The sequence below is a fragment of the Andrographis paniculata genome, unplaced genomic scaffold, assembly GCF_009805555.1.
Source record: "Andrographis paniculata isolate CXL003 unplaced genomic scaffold, ASM980555v1 Contig26END, whole genome shotgun sequence".
In the NCBI taxonomy this organism is placed as follows: domain Eukaryota; kingdom Viridiplantae; phylum Streptophyta; class Magnoliopsida; order Lamiales; family Acanthaceae; genus Andrographis; species Andrographis paniculata.
Window position 1 is genome coordinate 846592 of NW_026137557.1, and position 21046 is coordinate 867637.

General features: G+C 33.7%; 4 protein-coding genes across 4 annotated transcripts; all 4 read right to left on the bottom strand.

Annotated features, from left to right (window-relative positions):
* Positions 1-282: 282 nt before the first annotated feature.
* Positions 283-3417, bottom strand: LOC127246170 (putative late blight resistance protein homolog R1A-3). The gene has a single exon (XM_051267420.1). The coding sequence runs from the start codon at positions 3415-3417 to the stop codon at positions 700-702; it is 2718 nt and encodes a 905-aa protein (XP_051123377.1). The 3' UTR covers positions 283-699.
* A 3067-nt stretch (positions 3418-6484) lies between these two features.
* LOC127246101 (E2F transcription factor-like E2FE) lies at positions 6485-9796 on the bottom strand. Its single transcript, XM_051267313.1, has 11 exons — positions 9489-9796; positions 9349-9416; positions 9217-9269; positions 9045-9122; positions 8895-8945; positions 8450-8555; positions 8279-8349; positions 7629-7704; positions 7481-7542; positions 7004-7382; positions 6485-6893 (listed from the first exon to the last, which is right to left on the bottom strand). Exons 1-11 carry the CDS (start codon positions 9587-9589, stop codon positions 6802-6804), a joined length of 1137 nt encoding a protein of 378 aa, XP_051123270.1. The 5' UTR covers positions 9590-9796; the 3' UTR covers positions 6485-6801.
* A 3211-nt stretch (positions 9797-13007) lies between these two features.
* On the bottom strand, positions 13008-13536 carry LOC127246171 (uncharacterized). Its single transcript, XM_051267421.1, has one exon. It carries the CDS (start codon positions 13515-13517, stop codon positions 13008-13010), a length of 510 nt encoding a protein of 169 aa, XP_051123378.1. The 5' UTR covers positions 13518-13536.
* A 3739-nt stretch (positions 13537-17275) lies between these two features.
* On the bottom strand, positions 17276-20617 carry LOC127246026 (probable myosin-binding protein 5). The gene is made up of 3 exons (XM_051267202.1): positions 19507-20617; positions 18044-18889; positions 17276-17814 (listed from the first exon to the last, which is right to left on the bottom strand). Exons 1-3 carry the CDS (start codon positions 20315-20317, stop codon positions 17597-17599), a joined length of 1875 nt encoding a protein of 624 aa, XP_051123159.1. The 5' UTR covers positions 20318-20617; the 3' UTR covers positions 17276-17596.
* Positions 20618-21046: the final 429 nt, after the last annotated feature.

Below are 21046 nucleotides of genomic sequence, written 5' to 3' on the forward strand. Positions count from 1 at the left end.
GAACATGGTACTTGATTATATATAGTCATCAAAATATCACCATTCAGCTAGCTAACCATGCTTTATATGTTTAAACACTAATTGAAAAGCAATTATTACAAAGCTACTTAATTAAATCATACAGTTAAAAAGGAAGACAGATGCCAATAGTATTTGCAAAGAAACCAAGATAGACATTAAATAATTCGTCCACACATCATAACAATAATGTCTTCCGTGTAGCTATAATGAAACTTCCGTGTAGCTATGTTATTGAGCAGGTAAAATTGCAAAAATATATCCTTCACGTATACCTAATTAATACTTTTGTGATTTATTTATCTTTCTGTCAAAATATATTCTACATATTTGCAAAATGCATCATTTCTTTCCTTTGGCCGCGCCTAGAACAGTTGTCGTGTTAACATGATGCATGGAAAAAAGTACATAAATGGCGATTTTTGCAAACGTATATAATATATTTTGCCAGCTAGATAAATAAATGAGAAGAATGATAATCGGGTATACATGGAGAATATTTTTTGCAATTTTCTCTTATTGATCACTATTATTACATTGCAAATGATACCAAGCAAGAAGCAACATTCTCCTCTTTACTAAAACCACTAAAAAATTTTACTGGATATTACTGAATCAATTTAGAACTCTTCCTTCAATACATACCTTTCATCATCTTCTTCTTCTTCTGTCCTTAGGCCATCAGGTAGACTCATCATCTTCATCTTGATCTTCATCTTTTTCTTTGTCTTCGCCTTCCGAATCGTCATCTTGATCTTGATCTTTTACTGTGTCTTCGCCTTCATCTTCATCTTCGCTTTCTGACTCGTCATCTTCATCTTCAGAATATTCATAAACTTCAATCTTGAGATTATCATTTCCCATGCTCAGTTGTTCCTCTAATATTAGGTATGCCGAATCCGCAGCAGACTTGCTACAATTGCTCAGATTAATTTCGCGCAGTGTTGGTATATCTCCAACACCTAAAGGGATTTCTTCCAATGAAGGTAAGTTAGACAGTGAAAGAATCTTAAGCACAGGATAGTGGTTTTGATCAGCTCCCCATTGTACTACATCACTACCATGAATCATCAAAGCTTTTAATCGAAGAAATTCCCCTTCAGTTGGATTCCACTCAGAGCCTTCAGCAGTATACATCAAAATAAGTTTTTCAAGATTTGGTAATGAACCAACTATGGACATACCACTCCAAGGAATTCTGCATCTCTTCAGAACCAACAGTTTGAGCGAATTTGGAAAGCCAATGTTCTGCAATGTATTTTGGACAATTAGTGTTTCAAGTTTCGGCAATCTGGCAAGATAACACAAAGAAGTATCCAACCCTCTCAGACGCTTATCATACTTTATTACTAGTTCCTTCAAATTAGGAATTCCATCAAGAATCTCATCAGTGAGCTCAAAGTTCCTTGCACTGCCTAGGCTTTGAAGATTCTTCAGAGTAAAAGCATCTTTCTCTCCGACATGAGAATTTGGAGGCTTCGGAAACACCACATCCTTGAAGTCAATAGTTCTAAGTTGCGGCAGCTCCCAGATTTCAGATGGTAAAACTACCAAAGGTGAATCTTGGAAAAATAGACTCTGAAGGTTCCATAGCAAATGTAGCATCGAAGGAGTTATAAACATTAGGGTCTTATTCAATGTGACAGAGACATAGCGTAATCTAGTGTGTTGCATAAGTGAATCATGAGCTACACCAACTTCATCGATGACCTTCACAAATCTTAGTGTTTTTATATGTGAATAAGTCACTTCACACTTACCACAAACAGGAGGATTGCTACTCGAAGCTGATGGCGGAATAACATTAAGTGCAAAGAGATTTCCCCATTCATCTTCTTCTTTGACTAAACCTCCACATAGGAAACACAATCTTCTATCAGATTTTAGACTGATGTTTTGTATTCTTGGAGAACAAAAAAAATTCACTTTTGTGGATACACTAATGCATAGGTCTCGCAAAAGATCATGGATGCCGCATGTTTCTAATTCCCCCGTCACTTCGTTTTGTTCACGCACAAAAAGTAGATTTCTATCAACAAGATCTTTCAAATATTCCTCACCTTGTTCTTCCAAAATTTTATCTTCTTTTATTGTTATGTAACCTTCATCAACCCATAATCTGATTAGATTTGAGACTTCAATTTCAGCATCTTCAGGGAAAGCTCTCATGTAGAGGAAACATGGCTTGAGATATATAGGCAGATTATTATAACTCAAAAGTAATATATTGAAACAATGTTCGCCATCACTTGCATTGCCAAAGGAACTTACATTTTTAGCGACTGATTCCCAATATTCTTTCTTCATGCCCGACTTTGCAAGTAGTCCTCCTATAACAGTAATTTGTAAAGGAAGTCCTCTGCAATTTCTGACAATCCGCCTTCCGATTTGCTCCAATTCTCGATGTGAACAATTTTCTTCTCCAAATACAGTTTGACAAAATAAACTCCAGCTTGTATTCATGTCCATTAATGTCATTGAATAAGGGTCGTGAGAACTTAAAGAACCAGCCACGTGTGATAGCCTAGTGGTCAAAATAATCCGACTTCCATTCCTATTATTCGGAAAGAACCTCCTTAAATCATCCCAAGCTTGAAGAGTCCATATGTCATCCATAACAATCAAGTATCTTCTACCATACAACTTTTTGCGCAATACTTCTCCAGGTACATCTGAATTTCCACCATGTCTTTCAACTTTTCCCTCATTGATAAGACCAAGGAGGATTTCATTGACACTATACTCCTGAGAAATTGTAAGCCAAATGCGCACAACAAAGCGTTCGACAACATATTTATCCTCATAAACCTTTTTAGCAAGAGTAGTTTTGCCAATACCGCCCATACCGACAATTGGTATGATTTGAAGATTGCCATCATATCTTGCTAGCTCACCCTTAATGTTGGCAACGTGTTCGCCAAGTCCCACAATAGTATTCTTTGCAATGGAGGATGCAGCAGTTGAAGAACCAACTGCTGGAACAGAAGCTCTGGTTTGCTTTTCAACCATGAACTCCTCCACTGCCTCTTCAACCATCGACAGCTCTCGCTTGATATAGTCAAACTTTTGGATCATAGTGTCCAAATCTTCGTCAAATGCTCTCCCACCCATATCACTATTTTCTCCCGGAGATTCCTTCTGAAGTTGGCTCACAACATGTAAGTCAAAAGTTTCTTCGAGCTCAAAACTAGCTTCAGATATTTGTCTCCAAAGATCTTCAATCTCCTGGCCTTTTCTTCCATGGTTCAATTCAAGGAACTCCACCAAGAAATTGATGCTCTCCTGGAGAAATTCAATCCGTGTTATGTCCACATGAAGGCGACGAAGCTGAGCACGGTAATGAATGTTGTCGAGGACATGAGTAAGAGAAACCAACGATGCATAAGCAGCTACAGCCATCTCTTTAGCCCTTTTTAATCTGATAACTTGCTGACTGCTGAAGAAACTAAAATCTGCAGCTAATATGAATATATTTTTGCACCAAAATTGAAGAAACAGTTTCTGGTTCAGCTTTCTTTGGATGAACAGATTCAAACTGAAATTTTTTATGACAAATTACAATATGAAGTAATAAGAACAATCTTTTAATACCACTTGTTGCCAGCAAAATTTGTCAAAAGAAGCTTTCATTTTTAAAGAGTGAAATATTTTATTGGTTAGGTATGTATGAAAATGAATCAGAGGTAGAAGATTCCAATTTAACAAATTTATTTTTGTATTTGTTAGTGTGGTGTTTCGGATTAGTTTTTTAGTTGAAAATGTATATATCTTTTATGCAATAAAAATATAATTAGTAGATGTGAAATCTAAATTAAAAAATAGGTTTAAAATAAATTTAAGGTTATGTTCTCTTTGAGCTTTTTGCTTCAATTTCTTTAACGAGTCTATGTAAAAATATATTATTTCATATCACAATACGTTATTACATCCAGCTACTAGTTAAATCAAAACCGAAATCCAAAATTCAAAGTAAAAAATACCCAACTGTTTGATGATTTTTCTTTTTCCAAGAGGAAAAGATTTTCTATGTATGATCAAAACATACAAACAAATATGAATGATTAAAGAACCTGTGCGTTTGGATGTGGGTTTGGGATTGGGAGTAGTAAAGGTTTTGAATAAGAACAGTTATGTGATCTATTGTAATTTGAATGTAAAAATAATTTTTGATGGAATATAAAAATGAAAAATAAGTCTGTGATTTAATGTTTTTAAGGAAAAAAATTGATGAAAGACTAAAATCTCAAACCAAGTCCTAAACCTATGTCCAAACACAAAAACTCCAACATCAAAGGTATAATCCATAACTTAGCCATTTTAATACTATATAAGACACAATAACAGTTGTGTAAGTGGTTAAGGATAGCCCCATTCGATATTTTATCCACAAAGAATACCATAGAGAGTAAATTCTATGTTTAGGATGTGTATAAGTTACGTGATATTGTTGTAAAGATCAAATAATAAATTTGATAAAAACAAGTATTTTTTGTTGTCGTGAATGATCAAGATCTGTTACTAACTCCGGAGTTGGATCCTAAAATTTGTATGTATTCATGTAGTAAGTAATCCTATAAAAGTAAGTTGGATTCCATGTAGCACGCAAGAAAATCGTCTAGAGATACTTAGGTGTGCTACTAACATGTAGAAGTGAAGTCGTGCCGGGCCTTAGTGATAAGATATATTTTGCAAGCAAGATTGTATATTTTGTCGTGTATATGGTGTGAAATACGGACATTTATGGCATCAAGTCTTGTGTGCGCGCGAAATATTAACCACGAGAGTTATAAGAAAAAAAAAATTGTGCAATTGTCAAGTGATTGTAACAACTGTGTTTGTTAACTTAGTTCGGTTATTGAATTATATTTGGAGATTCAAATATGGAGATATCCTCTTAATATGTTCCACTTAAACAAACCAAGATCGAAGTCTCTCCAAAGTTGTCAACAAGAAAGACAAAAATTTATTTAATATTTTTTTGCGACAACCTATTGCATAGATGATAATTGTGTTGGTCTAATGCAATAACAACTATAGTAGAAACCATAGTCTACCGAAAAGTTTCGACAACTTACTTGATATGCCATGGATGAATCCTTCAACCTTAAAATTTATTTTTTATGATGGAGAGATGGAGAACTTCTAAGAAAACTTATTAAATTGAATAGTGAAACTTCCACACAAAAAACAACAGCCTAAAATATTGTCCGGTTCGCAAATAGTCGAAATGATCATCCTACAGTCAGATTGTATTGCTTGTCTATCATAGTCGTGTTGTTGCAATATCGAAATTTGACGTGTTGATTTCAATAAAGTATTTTCTTTGATTAAGTTAAATATGCCAAATTGAAATAATTTAATTCACATCGAGAGATATTTTTTAATATCAATATGAAGTAGACAATGATAATCTTTTGGAAAATTAAAAAAAAAATTAAAAATTAAAAATTAAAAAAAAAAAACTGATTATAAGACCAATAATTACTATTCCTATTAACTCCATTATAATGTTGAAAAATAAATATCATTATCTATTTATTATACAAATATAATGTGTCCTATTTTAATACAAAGAATCTCTTACAAATTTTTAAAGTAACTCTATTCTTAGAGGCCCTATATTAATATATTATAAGTACATAATTAGTCCTAATTTGTATTAGACAAAACATGAATGTAAAATATGATGTTTTTAGGGAGAAAAAAAAATTACTGTACAGTTAACAAATAATTGAAAACACAAAGATCTTGTAATAAAGTTGACTTAATCTTTAGAATATATATACATATACAACTCCGAACAAAATCACCGATTTCCAACTCCAAAGGGCGACGGCGAGCATTGGCAACCTCCTTGTATTTAGCATTGAAAGCGTGTAATCATTGTTAAGTATGTGCATGGACATCGAGGAGGTCCTTTGTAAGGTCTTCAGCTTGGGAATAACAACATAAACCACCAGAAAAGGACAATATCATGCGCTCCGATCCACGCAATTGTGCTCAAATTTTGCTTGACTTAAACAGGATTCCCAAGAACAAATATTGCCCAATAAACCGTTAACAGCCTCAATCTATCCATCTTTTTGCGGGTGGTAAGCACTATTGAAATTCAAACGAGTATTTGCCTACCCTATAGACTTCTCCAAAAAAAATAGCTCAAAATGTGAGTATCACAGTCGAAAACAATTGACTACTGAAGGCCATGCATGAGATAAACCTCCCGAAAGAATAATTGTGCCACATGAACAGCATCAATTGTTCGCCAACAAGTTATGAAGTGGACGATCTTTGAGAAGCAATCAGCAACCACGAAGATATCATTCCTAAAACACTTTCTTGCATAGCTATTCATAGTCAATGTTATCTGTACAGACTATGAATGCATCAAATGTTATTTGTAATTTGGTGTTAAATTTTAGATCTCATGCCTTGTACCGATCATTTATAAGCTTCAAGTGAGGTAGCAAAGCTCATTCACAGATATGTTTCTAAATCTAAAGCCAAATGTATGTAATACCGATCACATTGAGCTCAGGAGGTCGATACACAAAGCTACAAGAACAATAGGCAGGATGCTAAGGTCCCTAGATGTACATGAAATCGCAAATTCAAATCAGCAACGGCAATGGGTTGCTCTAAAATCACATGTAAGAACTAGTTTCTGTAAAGGACAGGCATCGAGAACATACATCATGCCTTCACAAATCAATACTCAAATTAGTCAATTAGCTTTACCTCAATTGCTCTCTCATTGTTAATCCTTCCCGGTTTGAACCAAACCAGTTAGGACATCAGTTGTATAGGATTCTTCCCAGCAACCTCAGAGTACCATGATTTCAACGCCTCGACATAATGTGAGAAAAGATCCTTCAGGGCTGAGAAAATCAATCAAGAAAAGGTATGCACACATTTGTTATATCATTTGTTCGAATGTTCTTCATCCTTCAACATTGAAGATAGTGTCTTAACAGTCATCAATCAATACCTTGGTTATGATACTGAGGCTTGTACGTAGAGGCGAAGCTTTCCCAATCGATGGCCTCTTTTCCATCATTTTGGGAGGTTGCAATCTTGGGGACATTGGCAGGTGCAAATGGGCCAAACTGGTAACTGTTTCCAGCCGATTGTGTCCTTTCATCATCAGTTTCTGTCTCTTGTTTAACTCGAATTGGATTCTGCGGCTTCCGGATTTGCTTTGCATTATCCATTGTCTTCATTCTCTTTGCAGTAGTGTTAGTGAGGTCGGTACCAAACAGCCTCTTATTACTCTCACTAGCAACTATGGAATCCTTAGTTCCATTGTCCGGTTTCCCGTTCAGCCCCAACCATCTAAAAGCAGGCTTCCTTGTTTCAGGGTGTTGAGTCTGCAAGGAATTCATAACTAACATTGAGCACTTAAACGATGAAGAGTGAAGATTGAAGAACCATTACAATCCAGTTTAGTATAACTCATTGAAGACACCTTTTCGATGAAGTTAATTGAAGATAGCACATTAGCAATGTCGTATAACCTTCTAACTTTAGCTGCAAAAGTAGTTTAGAAAAACATTGTCAGTAGAAGAACTTCAGAGCCTTCATTTTTTTTTAACTTAATAAGAAGATTGTATTACTTCTTGTGGTCATTGATGCTTGATTTCCATTGCCGAGCAAAATCTTTGCTGCTTCATCTAAAGAAATTGTATTCATCTGAAAGGGAGAAGAACATACCCATAATTCTAAGACGTGGCATCGAAAATCAGAGCAGTACCGTTCACTATGAGCTGAAAACATAATTGTCAATCTCGAACAGCATTGCATGACAGTCAACCTCTAAAATTCTGAATAACAAAATGACTGCTATTTAAAAATTTTAAAATATACAATATAGAAATTATTTTATATAAAATTCACAATAAATATACATAATAAAACTTATAGATTAATATAATAATTATCGTTCAAACTAATAAAAGTAAAAAAAAAAATATATAATCGTAGTTCATAAATAATTATAAGCAAAAATAATTAGATACATATACTTTGATTGATAGATAATCAAAGTTAATCAAATCTAAATCAGAGTCCAGACATAATTTCTTCCCTCATCCTCACCATCTCACTATACTCTTATATGAATAATTTCAATATTCTTCTTTTTTTCATCATTTTTATTTATTTTTTCCATTGTATGTTTGTTAGATTGCACAATGTTATTTTTCTTTCAAGAGCTAGAAGTAATTATAGCATATAACATCATAAAGAATATAGCATCAAAACTCACCTCTGTGCAAAGAAAGAGCTTAACAAAGTTCTGTGTAAGAAGCCCTAGTGACTTTTCTTTTCTATTTTCACCTGAACATAGAAAATAAACCTATCTTAGTCCACCAGAGTGAGTAAAACACATATAATAGAACAGAGCTTTATCTTCCCGAAATGAGTTAGGTTAATATACCAAGTTTGGGTTGGCTTCCAGATTTCGGGACGGAATTTGAATCTGACTTCTCATTCTGACTGAGGTTGTTCATATCTGAACACATCTCGTCTTCATCATCTGAAACCTGATTCCAAAAATAAATGTGTCAAGAAACCTTCCAAAAACCTAAGCCCTTTGCAATATATTTCTAAGAGCTATGGTGAAGAAGTGAAATAAGATCCATAGTTTCTTGGAAACCTAACTCCAAAAATAGATGTGTCAAGAAACCTTTCAAAAACCTAACCCCTTAGCAATATATTTCTAAGAGCTATGGTGAAGAAGTGAAATAAGATCCATAGTTTCTCCAAAACCTAACTCCAAAATTAAATGTGTCAAGAAATCTTCCAAAATCCTAAGCCACATGCAATATATCTCTATGAATTATAACACGGAATAGGTGAATAAGTGAATTAAGAATGCATACTTTCTCAGAGCCACTATCAGCTGTTTGTCCAATATCCCTTAAACCATCCTTCTGTAGAACCATAAAGTTAAGAGTTACGAACAATGGAAAGCAGATGAGCAATTGATTCATCAATGGAAAAAGGCAGAAAAATAAACTGGAAATTAGTACTTTCAGGTCGTCCAAAGCCTTGGGCACAGCCACGAATCCCTTCCATGAGTATCTATTTTTCCCTTTCCTTGCGAGAATCTGAAATTTACAATTTCCATAAACCCTAACAATCAGCTTAAAATTGAAGATCTATTCAATTCAGGAGGAATTTCACAAACGAAAAAGCTATTACCCCAACACTCTCAAGAACATTCACAATATCATAGATCCGCCGCCTCTCCACTCCTACGAACAGATCCATACAAAACATGAATTCAGGTGGAATAAATTCAAATTCAATATCAAATTAATTCAAAAAATTTACCTAATCGCGTGGCTGCATCGTCGAGCCCAATCGTCTCGACTCCCTCCCGATTGTACAAACATAAAAAGCTGCGAATTCCAAATTAGCAAATCGATCCTCCATGCGATAGATAATAATAAAAATCATCACCCATCACTTACTTGGTGCACAACAGACCGAGCGACTTCTGCTTGCGGCAGTAGGGTGCATCCTTCGATCCAGAATCAACAGAGAGTGTATACCCGGCCCAATTGGAAGACATCTGACCTCCGAACACTTTCCCGTTCCAAACACACCCCAATCACAAATAATTGATTTGTGCACACAAGAAATCGGTAAAGACTGACCTGTGATTGTTCCCGCGGTGAGGCCGTTAAGAAGGATCGGTGGCTATGGCGGGGAGGAGGTTTCGAGAATCTCCGAGCGGGAGGGATTTCGAAAGTTTGAAAAACTAACCCTGCGAGCAAAGCGGGAATTCAAATTTCAGCGGCGTAACTGAAATTACGGATTTAACCTTGGAGCGTCGCCCCTGCAAAAAAGGTAGTTATGTGTAATCACGAGCCCGATTTGGTCAATTTGCTCATCAAGTATTTTTTGTATGAAATTTATTTATATATAATAATCCTATTAGGGCAGCAGGAGTATTATTTTATAGCTAAATTTATGTAACGGTGTTAGACTTATACGAACTTATAAATAAATTTTAGGTTACTAATTTATAAATTTCTAAAATTATAAATATATTAATTTCTTTTATATTTAGTCTCAAAGAACATTGAAAAAAAACTTTTAAAAACAAAGAAAAATAACTATTTTCGAGTATCTTTATTGTTTTTTGGGGTTAAATAATACGAATAATGAATATATTTGTAATTTAATGATTTAGAAATGAAGATTGTAAAACTTATTCGCATTTTGAACGCGTGCATGTCAAACACCGTTAAATAAGAACGGCCGATGAGGTAAAATGCAAAATTTATAAAACACGAGGGAGTTTGACGCTATTTTGAAAGAATGAGAGATTTTGCACAATTTCGTGAAACTAAGTATGAATTTTGTGTAATTTAACCTTATTTTATTAAAGTACTTTTAAAAATATTTTAACAAACATTTGGCTCGATCAAGTTACAAAATTCATCCAAAAAATTATGATTTGTTTTTCGTTTCTTTTCTATAATTTTTTTCTTATTTAATTTTTACTATTTTATATATGCGCGTGTGTGTATATATATATATGGAGTAGTATTTTGTTTACAAAATCTTATTATTGAAATTATTGTTTAGATCATAATTTAAAAACAAATATATTCTCAAAAACTATCTAAGAGCATATGTTATAATAATTATCTTTTAACTTTATTATTTTTTTAGAATATATTTGTTATTGAAAATTGCGGAAAAGGATCAAATTCTTTATTAAGAAAATCGAACAAAAACTTTAACTAGTTTTGGCTAGGCTCAGCCCCTAACCACTCGAAACACAAAATATACACATACACACTCGAATCGCGACTAACACAAGCACATCGGCCACAACACCACGACTCACAACCACAAAACACCCCCACAGTAACAGTAACAGGCATACAGGAAACAGAAACCACAAGCCTACAGTTGAACGAGCCCCTTTCGGCTGCGAACAACACACACACAGGGGAAACAGGTGCCAAAGGAACTCCACAGACACAGGAGGAAAGGCACTGCACAAACAACCGCCGTGAACCGCCGTCGGACGAGAGAGTGAGAGAAACAATCGAGAGAGAGAGAGGCTAGAGAGGGTAAGCTTTGTGAGAGAGAGTGGGTGATGTATCGAATTCAAATTCTCTCTCACACTCCAAGTATATATATATATACAGGTCGAATGGACGGACAGGATCAAAGCCCCAGATCGGACGGCCAGGGACGTGGCTAAGGAAAAAGACGCGGATCCTAGTCGGGTCGGATCAGGACGTGGGTCAAGGTCGGGAGGCATAAGGTCAGACTGTCAGTATGTATGCGGATGGTCCAAGTTGGGATGAAGTCGGGCGGACGGTCGAAGTCGGGACAGTCCAAGCCAGGACGAAGTCGGGACGGTCCAAGCCAGGACGAAGTCGGGACGGTCGGTCGAAATCAGACGAAGTCATGCGGACAGAGTCGGACGGATGGTCCAAGTCGGACGAAGTCGGACGGAGTCGGACGGATGGTCCGACTCAGGACAGATCCCTGAATCAGGAAGTAGTCAAGCGGTTGGTGAAGTCGGACAGGTCGCTAAGTTGGGACGCAGTCGGACGGACAGTGAGGTCGGGACATGGGCCAGGCCCGAATGCGCTCGGGCTGCGAGACGAGTGTGTATTTGTGTATTTATTCGGGGTAGACCATAAGGACAAAAATCCAACAATATTTGTTTTTAAATTATCACAAAAAAATAATAATAATAATTCAGATACAAAATTTATTTGTTTTGAACATGCCATTTTTTTGAGGTTGAAACCAAAACCAAACAAATCTATTTTTTAAAACACATCATTTGTTTGTTTTGTGTTTGGTTGAATAGATATTTTTTTATCGTGAAGTATAGAAAATTATATAGATAATATAAAAAATAATAATAAATATATGTATAATATTAATTTGTTGGAAAATTATGTTATTTTTTTGCTAAAAGAACCCACTAATTTTAATAAAAATATAATATTCTTTCTCGAACATCTCTAAAATTCTGTTTAAATCAAAATCAAAACTAAAAAATGTTGAAAGTAAACTATTATTGTTTTTCTTTTGTTTTGATTGATAATGTTGGACGGATCAAGTGGACACAATGGCGGAATTACACGGGACTTAGGAGGGTCAATTGACCCAACCCTCAAGATATATATATTTTTTTATATTAAAAATAATAAAATGATGTATTTTATAGTAATTTGTCATCCTAATTTTTTATTTTGTAATATAAAAAATTATAAAAAATTTATTTGTTGGTTGATTTATACTTTTAATCTTTAAATTTTATTTTTTATAGTAAAATAAATATTAAATTTTATGTAATTTTATTGAATTTTTTTTTAAAACATTTAAAATTTCCAATCTTTTTAGTTTTTGTCGAAGTATACTATGAATAAGAAAAACAACATTGAACGATTTTGCTTCCCCGAACTTTTACTACTGGTCCCGGTCCCGTCACTAAATAGACAGCTACAACCAAGTCAACTTGAGCCCAATTTAATAACGAGAACTATTTTGGAATAATCCAAAATTGATTAATCTAGCGAAGACTTAAAAAAAATCAATCAAACACATTATATTGTTTAACATGTGATATTTTCTTAACAAAAATATTATACTTGTTCCAATAGTAAAATAAGGGTATTTATAAAAAATTAAAAAAAAATAGCTTCATAATTACTCAAAAAAAATGTTTGTAATTAAGTGAGTTGACAAATAAAATATTTTTTTTATAAATAATGATGCATTTTGTTTATATTTTAAATTTAAATTAATATTTATTTAGTCCATAAAATTAGTACAATCAAATCAAATATTATTTAAATTAAAAAAAAAAAAAAAACTTAATCTAACTCATAACCTTAGATTACCAAAAACATCTGCTTTATAAAATACCATTACTATTACTCAGATTCCATAAAACTAAAATATATAAATATATATATATATAATTTAATTTTATTATTTTTCAAAAAATATCACAGTTTCCCGGCGATCACAGCAATAGCCTCACCGGCGATCTCAATCTTCCTTTCCTCCTTCAGGTACGGAAACACGCCGGCGTTCCACTTCGCCGCCGCCGCCGCAACCGAATCGCTGATCTTCTTCCCGCTGGCCTTCACGGCGGCGTACCGCCGCGCCGGCAAATCTCTCCCGGCGGCTAAAACAGCGTCCAGCGCATCCATCCATAGATTCTTCGTCTGCAAAAGATTAGCTCTCCTTTTCGGGTCCTTCTCCGCCACCAGAGCTCGATCGATATTCTGCTTCGACTGGCCGGCGTCGAACTCCGCCGCGTCAACGGCGATCTGCGCCAGCGTCGGAAGATTCGCCGTCTTGCTCCGGGCATCGGAATTTAAAACCGACAGGCAGAGCGCGGCGTTTTTGGTTTCCCGGCAAATGTCGTCCACCGGAGCCGCCGTGGCTGCGGCGGCGAGGAGGATGAGGAGGAGGAGCGGCGGGAGTGATCGGAGAAGCTGAAATGTGGCCATGGGGTTTGATTGATTAAGGTTTTTTTGTTAAGTATTTGTGATTTTATTTTTTAAAAATGATTTGGTTTAATTTATAGTGTGGGAATTTTTTTAAATTTTTTGGGGATTTTGGTAAGTCGATTATTTATTTGGGATAAATGATTATGATTGATATATGATTTAATTAGTTACCCATTCTTTGGTTTTAGGAAGGATTATTGAAATGATTTATGGATAGTATATGATGTAATGTGGTATAATTATTAATTTTTTTTAGATTTGTTTCTTATTTTGAATAATAAGTTGTATTTAAGTAAATATTTTTAAAATTTTGAAATATTTTATACTCCCTCTGTTCCGATTCAAAGTTTGTCTATTTTCAAATATTTCTTTTTTATTTAAGAAAAAATAATTATGTATTAATACCAAAATAATTTTAATTTTTACTTAAATTATAAATATACCATTATATATACAATTACTTCAAATGATAAAAATATTAAAAACTCTTACACACTTCTACTAATTAATAAAATACTATTATTTTTTAATATACTATAAAATCTCAAATGATCCTTTGACTTGAAACGGAGAGAGTACATAATAAAATGCTAATATTATAGTAGTAGTAATATTTTGTGAAAAAAATTAAAAATATTTGATGTGACTTTGTTTTAGGTAAAATATCTAATAAAAATGAAAAGGAAAATTTGAAATTAATGGAATTTGAAATATAGAAATTTTGCTTAGATTAATTAGATAAACTATTTATTTGGAAAGAAAAAATATATATATTATTTCTAAAGAAGACAACATATATCCGATAATATATATTTTGACGACACATTATATAATTTGGGAAACCAAAAATGCGTTTCTGTTTGTAATTTATATTGCGGACTGAGAGAGTATATATATACACAAACGGATATATTTTATTTGTGTTTATAATTTATATTTGTATAGTAATTTGATTAATGTTTTGAAAGAAACTAGTGTATTTTTTCTGAAAAATATAAGAACTACATAGTCGGAAAATTAAGAAAAAAATAAATAAATATATCTAAATGAATCGATGTGTATACACATTCACATATTAAAAAGAAGTCGCGCAACCAAACCTACGTGCAATCGGAGCATATTTTATAAGTACTACGTACAACTATCGACATAATCCAAGTCACAATCACAAAATTATTGAAGTATTAATTACCTAAGTCCCCAACTAATATCTTATAATTCTTGCACTATAGATATAAGTGTGTTTGGTTGGCGATTTTTTATTTTATTTTTTGTTTAAATATAATAATTTATAAAAATGAATAAAAAATTTTAATATAGAATCGTAAAAGATTAAAAGTAGAAATTTGAAAAAAATATTAACTAAAAGAGTAAATTCATACATGCATCAAATTTTGTCGTCATATTTCTATCTATCCACTCACTAATTAACATCGAACGATAAAGTAAACAAGTTGCTGACGAGCTTGATTTGATTTGATTTAATTTATATTTGTTAGAAGATTAATCATTAAGACAAGCGAATAATATCATGAATATATAAATTTCAATCCATTGTATTGATAGATAAACTCAAAAGGTAAACTCAAATTTTATTTGCGAGTACTGAATAATATTTGTTAAGATATTAAATTAATATTCAAGTTTTTGGCGCGCCATCAATGCACATGAGTTTGAGGTCAAACAGTCGAAGATCAAAATCGATAAAGCTTGAAGGCAAAAAAGAACACAAAATTAAGAGAGTCGAAATTGAAAAATTATCGATAGGAGTTAATTTCCGAAACCTTGATATATCATATGAAAACCCTTAAATGGTCAATCGAAAAATATATATATCATATGAAAGCCGTTAAATGTTCTTACAAAATATTTAACGAAAACTCGAAAGAGATATACTACTTTTTGATTATTTTAGAATGTTTACATTTTAAATAAAATTAAAAACAATGAAACATAAATGTCAATATAAATCAACTTTCAATTGAAATCTTGTCACTCAATTAATTAATTAATTAAATTTGCTTTGTGACAAAGTACATGGAAGAATGTGAATTGGTTTAGTGAATATTGTCAAGAATTAAATACACAATATTATGAACCATAATTATCACCTTATTTGATTTATAGTGACATGTTTTGTTTTAATTAGGTATTGTTTGGTATGATATACAAAAAAATTTAGTCATCTTGTATATTCGATCGAAAATTTTAGCATACCAAAAATCACACAAATACTGTAGTGAAACTTTTGATATATCAGATATATCAGAGTATGTCAAAACTTGAAAATTGATATTGTATTGAATTTTTTTATACTAAAATTTTTTTAACCATATTAGTTTTACATCCTGATTTACCGAAAACTTTTATTTATACCAAAAGATATATTGAAAAAAAAAAATGATAAGCGCTGATATACAAAATATTTTCAAAAATTGTATATTCGTATTGTTTTGAAATTTTTAGTATGCCAATCATATTGTGCCAAAAATATACGTATACCGAGAAATTCAATAAAATTTGATGCTATTAAATATGATAAATTAGGTATCCCGAAAATTTTAGTATTTTATCTATCTAGTTTTAATATCTATGCATAAAAAATTAATTATTATATGTGTTTAAATTTATATATATGGGGTGTGTTTTGTTTTTGGTTTGTTTTATATTTGATATTTTATGTTTAAATACACGTGATTGAACATATACATTTTATATGAATATTTATTTGATTTGGATTTGAGATTGAAGTTTTTATTTGAATTTTGCTTTAAACAATATTTTAATGTAATTTTTCGTGAAAAAGAATAATTTATTTTTATCGAAAGCCATAGGAATTGTTATTGATCAAACACACTTTATAATTTTATTTAAAAAAATAAATATTTAATATTCATAATTTATATGTTTCATTATATATATATAGAGAGAGAGAGAGATTAGTTGAAATGGATCTATTTGTCATTTTCTATAATCTTCATCACTAAAATTTTAATTTAAATGAAATTATGAGAGTCATAAGTCATTGCAATATTATTGATTGATTATTTGATTGTAATGTTTGTTTCTTTAATTTTATATATCCAATCTCCTCGTCAACTCTCTATCACCAATTAATAATATGTCTACTTATTTTAGATGTAATATTTCGAGAAAAAAATAAATAAATAAAAAAGATTTAACTTATGTAAGTCTGAAATACATTTATTTGAGTCAAAGAAATTTTTCTCTTATTAATTTTTTAAAAAAATTAATAACACTAAATACTTTCATTATTTTTATGTACGTGAAAAAAAAAAAAAAATTCTACAATTTCACAAAATAAATAAATATTTTCTTGTACATTTATATTTTGATATTTGTAACTGAGGAGAAGTAATTTTTAAATGTAATATTTTGTATAAAGTATAAATATTGAATATGTTTATAGAGAGTAATTGAAAAACAACATTAACATAATAAAGGGAGAGAGAAAAAAAAATCAAATCACAAATATATATATCATATCAAATGTCTACTTTTTATATTATTCTTGTTTACTTATATTTTCAAATTAAAATTTTTGTCAAAGATCAAATTTAAAAAATTCTAGGTAAATAATGTTGCTAGGTAAATAATGTTGCAAACAATGAAAACTTATACGATAAAGTAGCATAAAAAAAATATATATACATGACAAAAGTGATTATTAGATATATGAATATCATATTGGCGGGAGGATTTCGCCTCCGAGTGCATAACTTTGCTGACCCGATATCGACGTGAATCACCGAATCAGTACTCAAGAATATAAACGGTTTGAAAATTACGGAATGTATGAAATGAAAGACGCTAAGTGAATAGTGAATAAGGTACCGTTATGTTTCAACGATACCGGTGTCTACCGTATTGTACAAATGAAAATAACTCTAAGAATCGAAAAATTTGAAGTCAGAGCTATCTTAAAGTTGATATATGATACACATTTTTCGTTCGAATAATCTGTAAAAAAGAAAAAAAAAATTCTACCTTCACATTTTTTCGAGGTTAGCTTGATTTTCCGGCCATATAACAAGCGCAAAATTTGTTGAAGTTCGCTGTTACTCATCTAAAGTGGTTTCGGAGGGGAATTTGTCCGGTTGCCTTAGTTGCCGAATGTGTTGAGCTATCTCGGTTAGTAGTTTCGGTCCCTCCTCGCCATCTTTTTCAAGAGTCATCGCCGTGTGCTTTAGAAATCCACTATCGGCTTCGATCACTCTTAACCTGTCACGTATCGACGATAATTCTCTCGTGAACATCGCCTTGTTTTGAACCTCGGCTGCAAAAAAAAAAAAAAGCAATGTAAATATGTTCAAGAAATGACGTCATACAACTTAAATACGCGACAAGATATTGTAATCGGCAAAGTGACTTTAGTGCCACGATCTGCTAAAATTCAACTCTTTGTCGCTTTAATTTATAAAGATAAAAAAAAATAACAAAAAATCGATGTAACGATTTAAAAAAAAAAAAAAATCTTGAAAGATAGGCTATAGGAATTCATCTACCTTTACTATTTTGATCATCTTCGATCTCGACCGGTGATTCAACCTTTTCGCTACCGTTGCCCTCAATATTTTTCAGAAGTTCTAAAAGATGCGACCTCTCGCCTTCCAAATCTTCGTCCGGATTTTTACCACTATATTCGGCGCAACTATTTTCGTTATCATTCTCGTTCTGATCTACTCCATTCGCGCTTCCACACTCCGATTTCTCACTAAACGTTGACATCGCCTGAGACCGTATGTCCTGCTGATAATCTTCTTCGACGTCGACTTCACAGATCTCGCTGTCGACATTCTTCATCTGCCCGTATTTTTCGCGGTACATCTCGATTTCGCCTTCTAAGGCCTTTACGTCGTCCTCTCTCTTCAACAGCAACTCTCTCATCATCTGTCGAGCTTCTTGCTCATATTCCGCCTGTTCTTCCTTCATCCTCTTGTACTGCAATGCCTCCATTTGTACGGCGGCTTTCTCCGCCTGCAGCCGCGTAATCATCGCCATCGCGTTGTTCGCCGCGATCGCGGACGCGCTCCTTTCTTCGTCGAGCTCCATGTACAGAACCATGAGGGACTTACGATTCGACTCGATTTTTCGCTTCATACGTGCTATGATGTCACCTGCCGCTGGATCGATCGCAGCGCCGTTCGACTCCAGAATAGAGTCGACTTTCTCGAGCATCGGTCTTCTCACTTCCCTGTTTCCGTACTGTGGACTCATCTGCACCGTGTCTGACAATGCAGCTCCGAAAAATTTATTCCCCTTTGCGAAATTAGGCGTTCTTGCAGCTTCGTCGTTGGGATCGTAAGCGTCGGGTAGCAATGGCATTGTCGCAGCTTTCGTATCGATTCGACCTGTTTTTGGAAACATACGAAAACGAAGAAATGATACATATGACGAACTAATAAAGTCGGATAAATCGCTTCTATTATTCTCGATTTACAACTAAAGAATTAGCCGAAAAGCTAATATTAACCGTTGTCCAAACCAAATCAAAAAAAGATCGAAGATTTTCAACAAGGTATCGATGTTAGAGTTGATAAACGAGTCGAGTGAGTTCAAATATATATTATTCGAGCTCAAATCAAACATATTTTTATCATAGGCTTAACTCAGCTCGTTAAGAAGGTCAAAACTAGCTCAAGCTCGACTCGGAGGCCATATCTATTATAGAATTTATTATCAAAAAATTCAAATGTCCCGTAAATTTTAATGTAAAAAATAATTTTCGTTTAAAATATTACATCAAAATTATTTTCTAAATACATCTAAAAAGAACAAAGAAATTGTCGATAGCATGCAAAATGACAAAATTATCCTTTTAATTAGCTCAATTGAACTATTCGCGAGCCGAGCTCAATTTTAGCTCATTATCTTTATAAATGAGTCTGAGTTGAACTCTTAACGAGCTGAGTCAAGCTTAGTTCTAATTAATGCGGAAAAAGAATAGACTACGGGAAATTCAACTCACCATTAATATCGACGTTCGATGAGGTATCCACGTCGTCTAGAAGCTCGACCTTGGGATCCGATACTAATTTAACCTCCGAGAACTTCACCCGCGGCGAATCCACATTGATTCCGCTCTTTATCCGCGCCAAAGGCACCCGAGGAGACGATGCAATAGGAACATTCATCGACAAACTCCTCATATGCTTCGAAGACGACGATCGCGACTTTATAGTCTCCCCACAACAAGAACACCTCAAAACTCGATTATTCTCATCCACGACCTCCGTCACCTCTTCCTTCTTCGACGCCTTAACCCTAAGCTTCGGATCCTCTTCGATAAAACAATCGACGACGTTGTCCTTGTGAAAAATCCCGACGATCGACTTATACTTATCGAATTCAAAATCCCTCTCCGCGGCCGAGGACAAAAGACATCCTTGACACATTGTGTGACTATCCGACAACTTCTTGTGCGCGTTGCAATACGCGAGTGACGATACGACCTTCTTGTGCACGTCGCATATCGACTCGTTGTAGTACAAATTCGAGCTGCCGTTTACGAGTGCATGGTCGATGCGGGTGCAGAGCAAACAGGGGATTCGGAGCTCGAAAAGGCGCGACAATTCGTTCGATAGGAACGATAGGATCGCGTCGAGGTAGATTAAGACGATGACGGCGCATTCGAGAAGACAGTAGATTAATAAATCGGGGAATGCCCCGAACTTTTCGTCGACGAAGGATCGGATTGATGTGCCCACAGACTGATCGACGAAATGCCCCAATAAGGACAGAAATCCTAGGGTTCCGAGGATGAAGAAGATGAACAACATTTGGGGATCGGATCTTGATTTGGGGATTGGGAGAGATTCTATGGAGAGTGTTTGATTGGATGGATCATGATTGCAGTCGGGAAACGTATGCCCCAAATCATGATCGATTGATTATGTAACTGATCGATCGTCGTCGTCGTCGTGGTGGTGGTGGCCGGAAATTGGGGCGGTTAATTTTCGCCGTCGTGTCGGTGGCGGTGGTGGTGGTGGCGGTGGCGGGATTTGTTTGGGTGTGGGGATGGATCGGAAAAGGGTTGGAGGTTTGTGAGAAGTCGAAATTTGAGAGGTATTTTTTTTTTTTACCTGAATTAACGGTCTACCGCTTTACCTTTGAAACGACGACGTTTGGGAACGGATGGATGTGTTAGGATGTGTTTGTTTTTGTTTTTTTACGCATCTTCACAGTAGGTAGAATATATCGGATAAAATATACTCTCTATCCGTCCGTTATTAATCTATCTATTTGCACAATAGAGAATGATATTTGTGTAATATATTCTGAATTGTAGAAGTATTTTTAATATCAGTAGAAAATACACTTACTAAAAAAATAAATATTTTTTATGAGACTGACAAAATAAAAAAATATTTAATTTGACTTTAATATTAAGATAATATTTGATATAATATTTTGTGAGAGAAAAAAAAATATTTTTTTAAAAAAAACACAATCCAAATAATTTTGACAACACTACTCATAGTGTCATAATGCATTAACTAATTTTGATA

What these genes read in the sequence shown, in the direction of transcription:
- LOC127246170 (XM_051267420.1), bottom strand. Translation starts at nt 3,417, where the DNA reads ATGGCTGTAGCTGCTTATGCATCGTTGGTTTCTCTTACTCATGTCCTC.
- LOC127246101 (XM_051267313.1), bottom strand. Translation starts at nt 9,589, where the DNA reads ATGTCTTCCAATTGGGCCGGGTATACACTCTCTGTTGATTCTGGATCG. An exon ending in CGATGCAGCCACGCGATTAG is followed by an intron (nt 9,270 to 9,348) that starts GTAAATTTTTTG and finishes ATCTGTTCGTAG; the next exon opens with GAGTGGAGAGGCGGCGGATC. An exon ending in AGGCTTTGGACGACCTGAAA is followed by an intron (nt 8,946 to 9,044) that starts GTACTAATTTCC and finishes ATGGTTCTACAG; the next exon opens with AAGGATGGTTTAAGGGATAT.
- LOC127246171 (XM_051267421.1), bottom strand. Translation starts at nt 13,517, where the DNA reads ATGGCCACATTTCAGCTTCTCCGATCACTCCCGCCGCTCCTCCTCCTC.
- LOC127246026 (XM_051267202.1), bottom strand. Translation starts at nt 20,317, where the DNA reads ATGTTGTTCATCTTCTTCATCCTCGGAACCCTAGGATTTCTGTCCTTA. An exon ending in ATCGAACGTCGATATTAATG is followed by an intron (nt 18,890 to 19,506) that starts GTGAGTTGAATT and finishes TTCCAAAAACAG; the next exon opens with GTCGAATCGATACGAAAGCT. An exon ending in AGATGATCAAAATAGTAAAG is followed by an intron (nt 17,815 to 18,043) that starts GTAGATGAATTC and finishes TTTTTTTTGCAG; the next exon opens with CCGAGGTTCAAAACAAGGCG.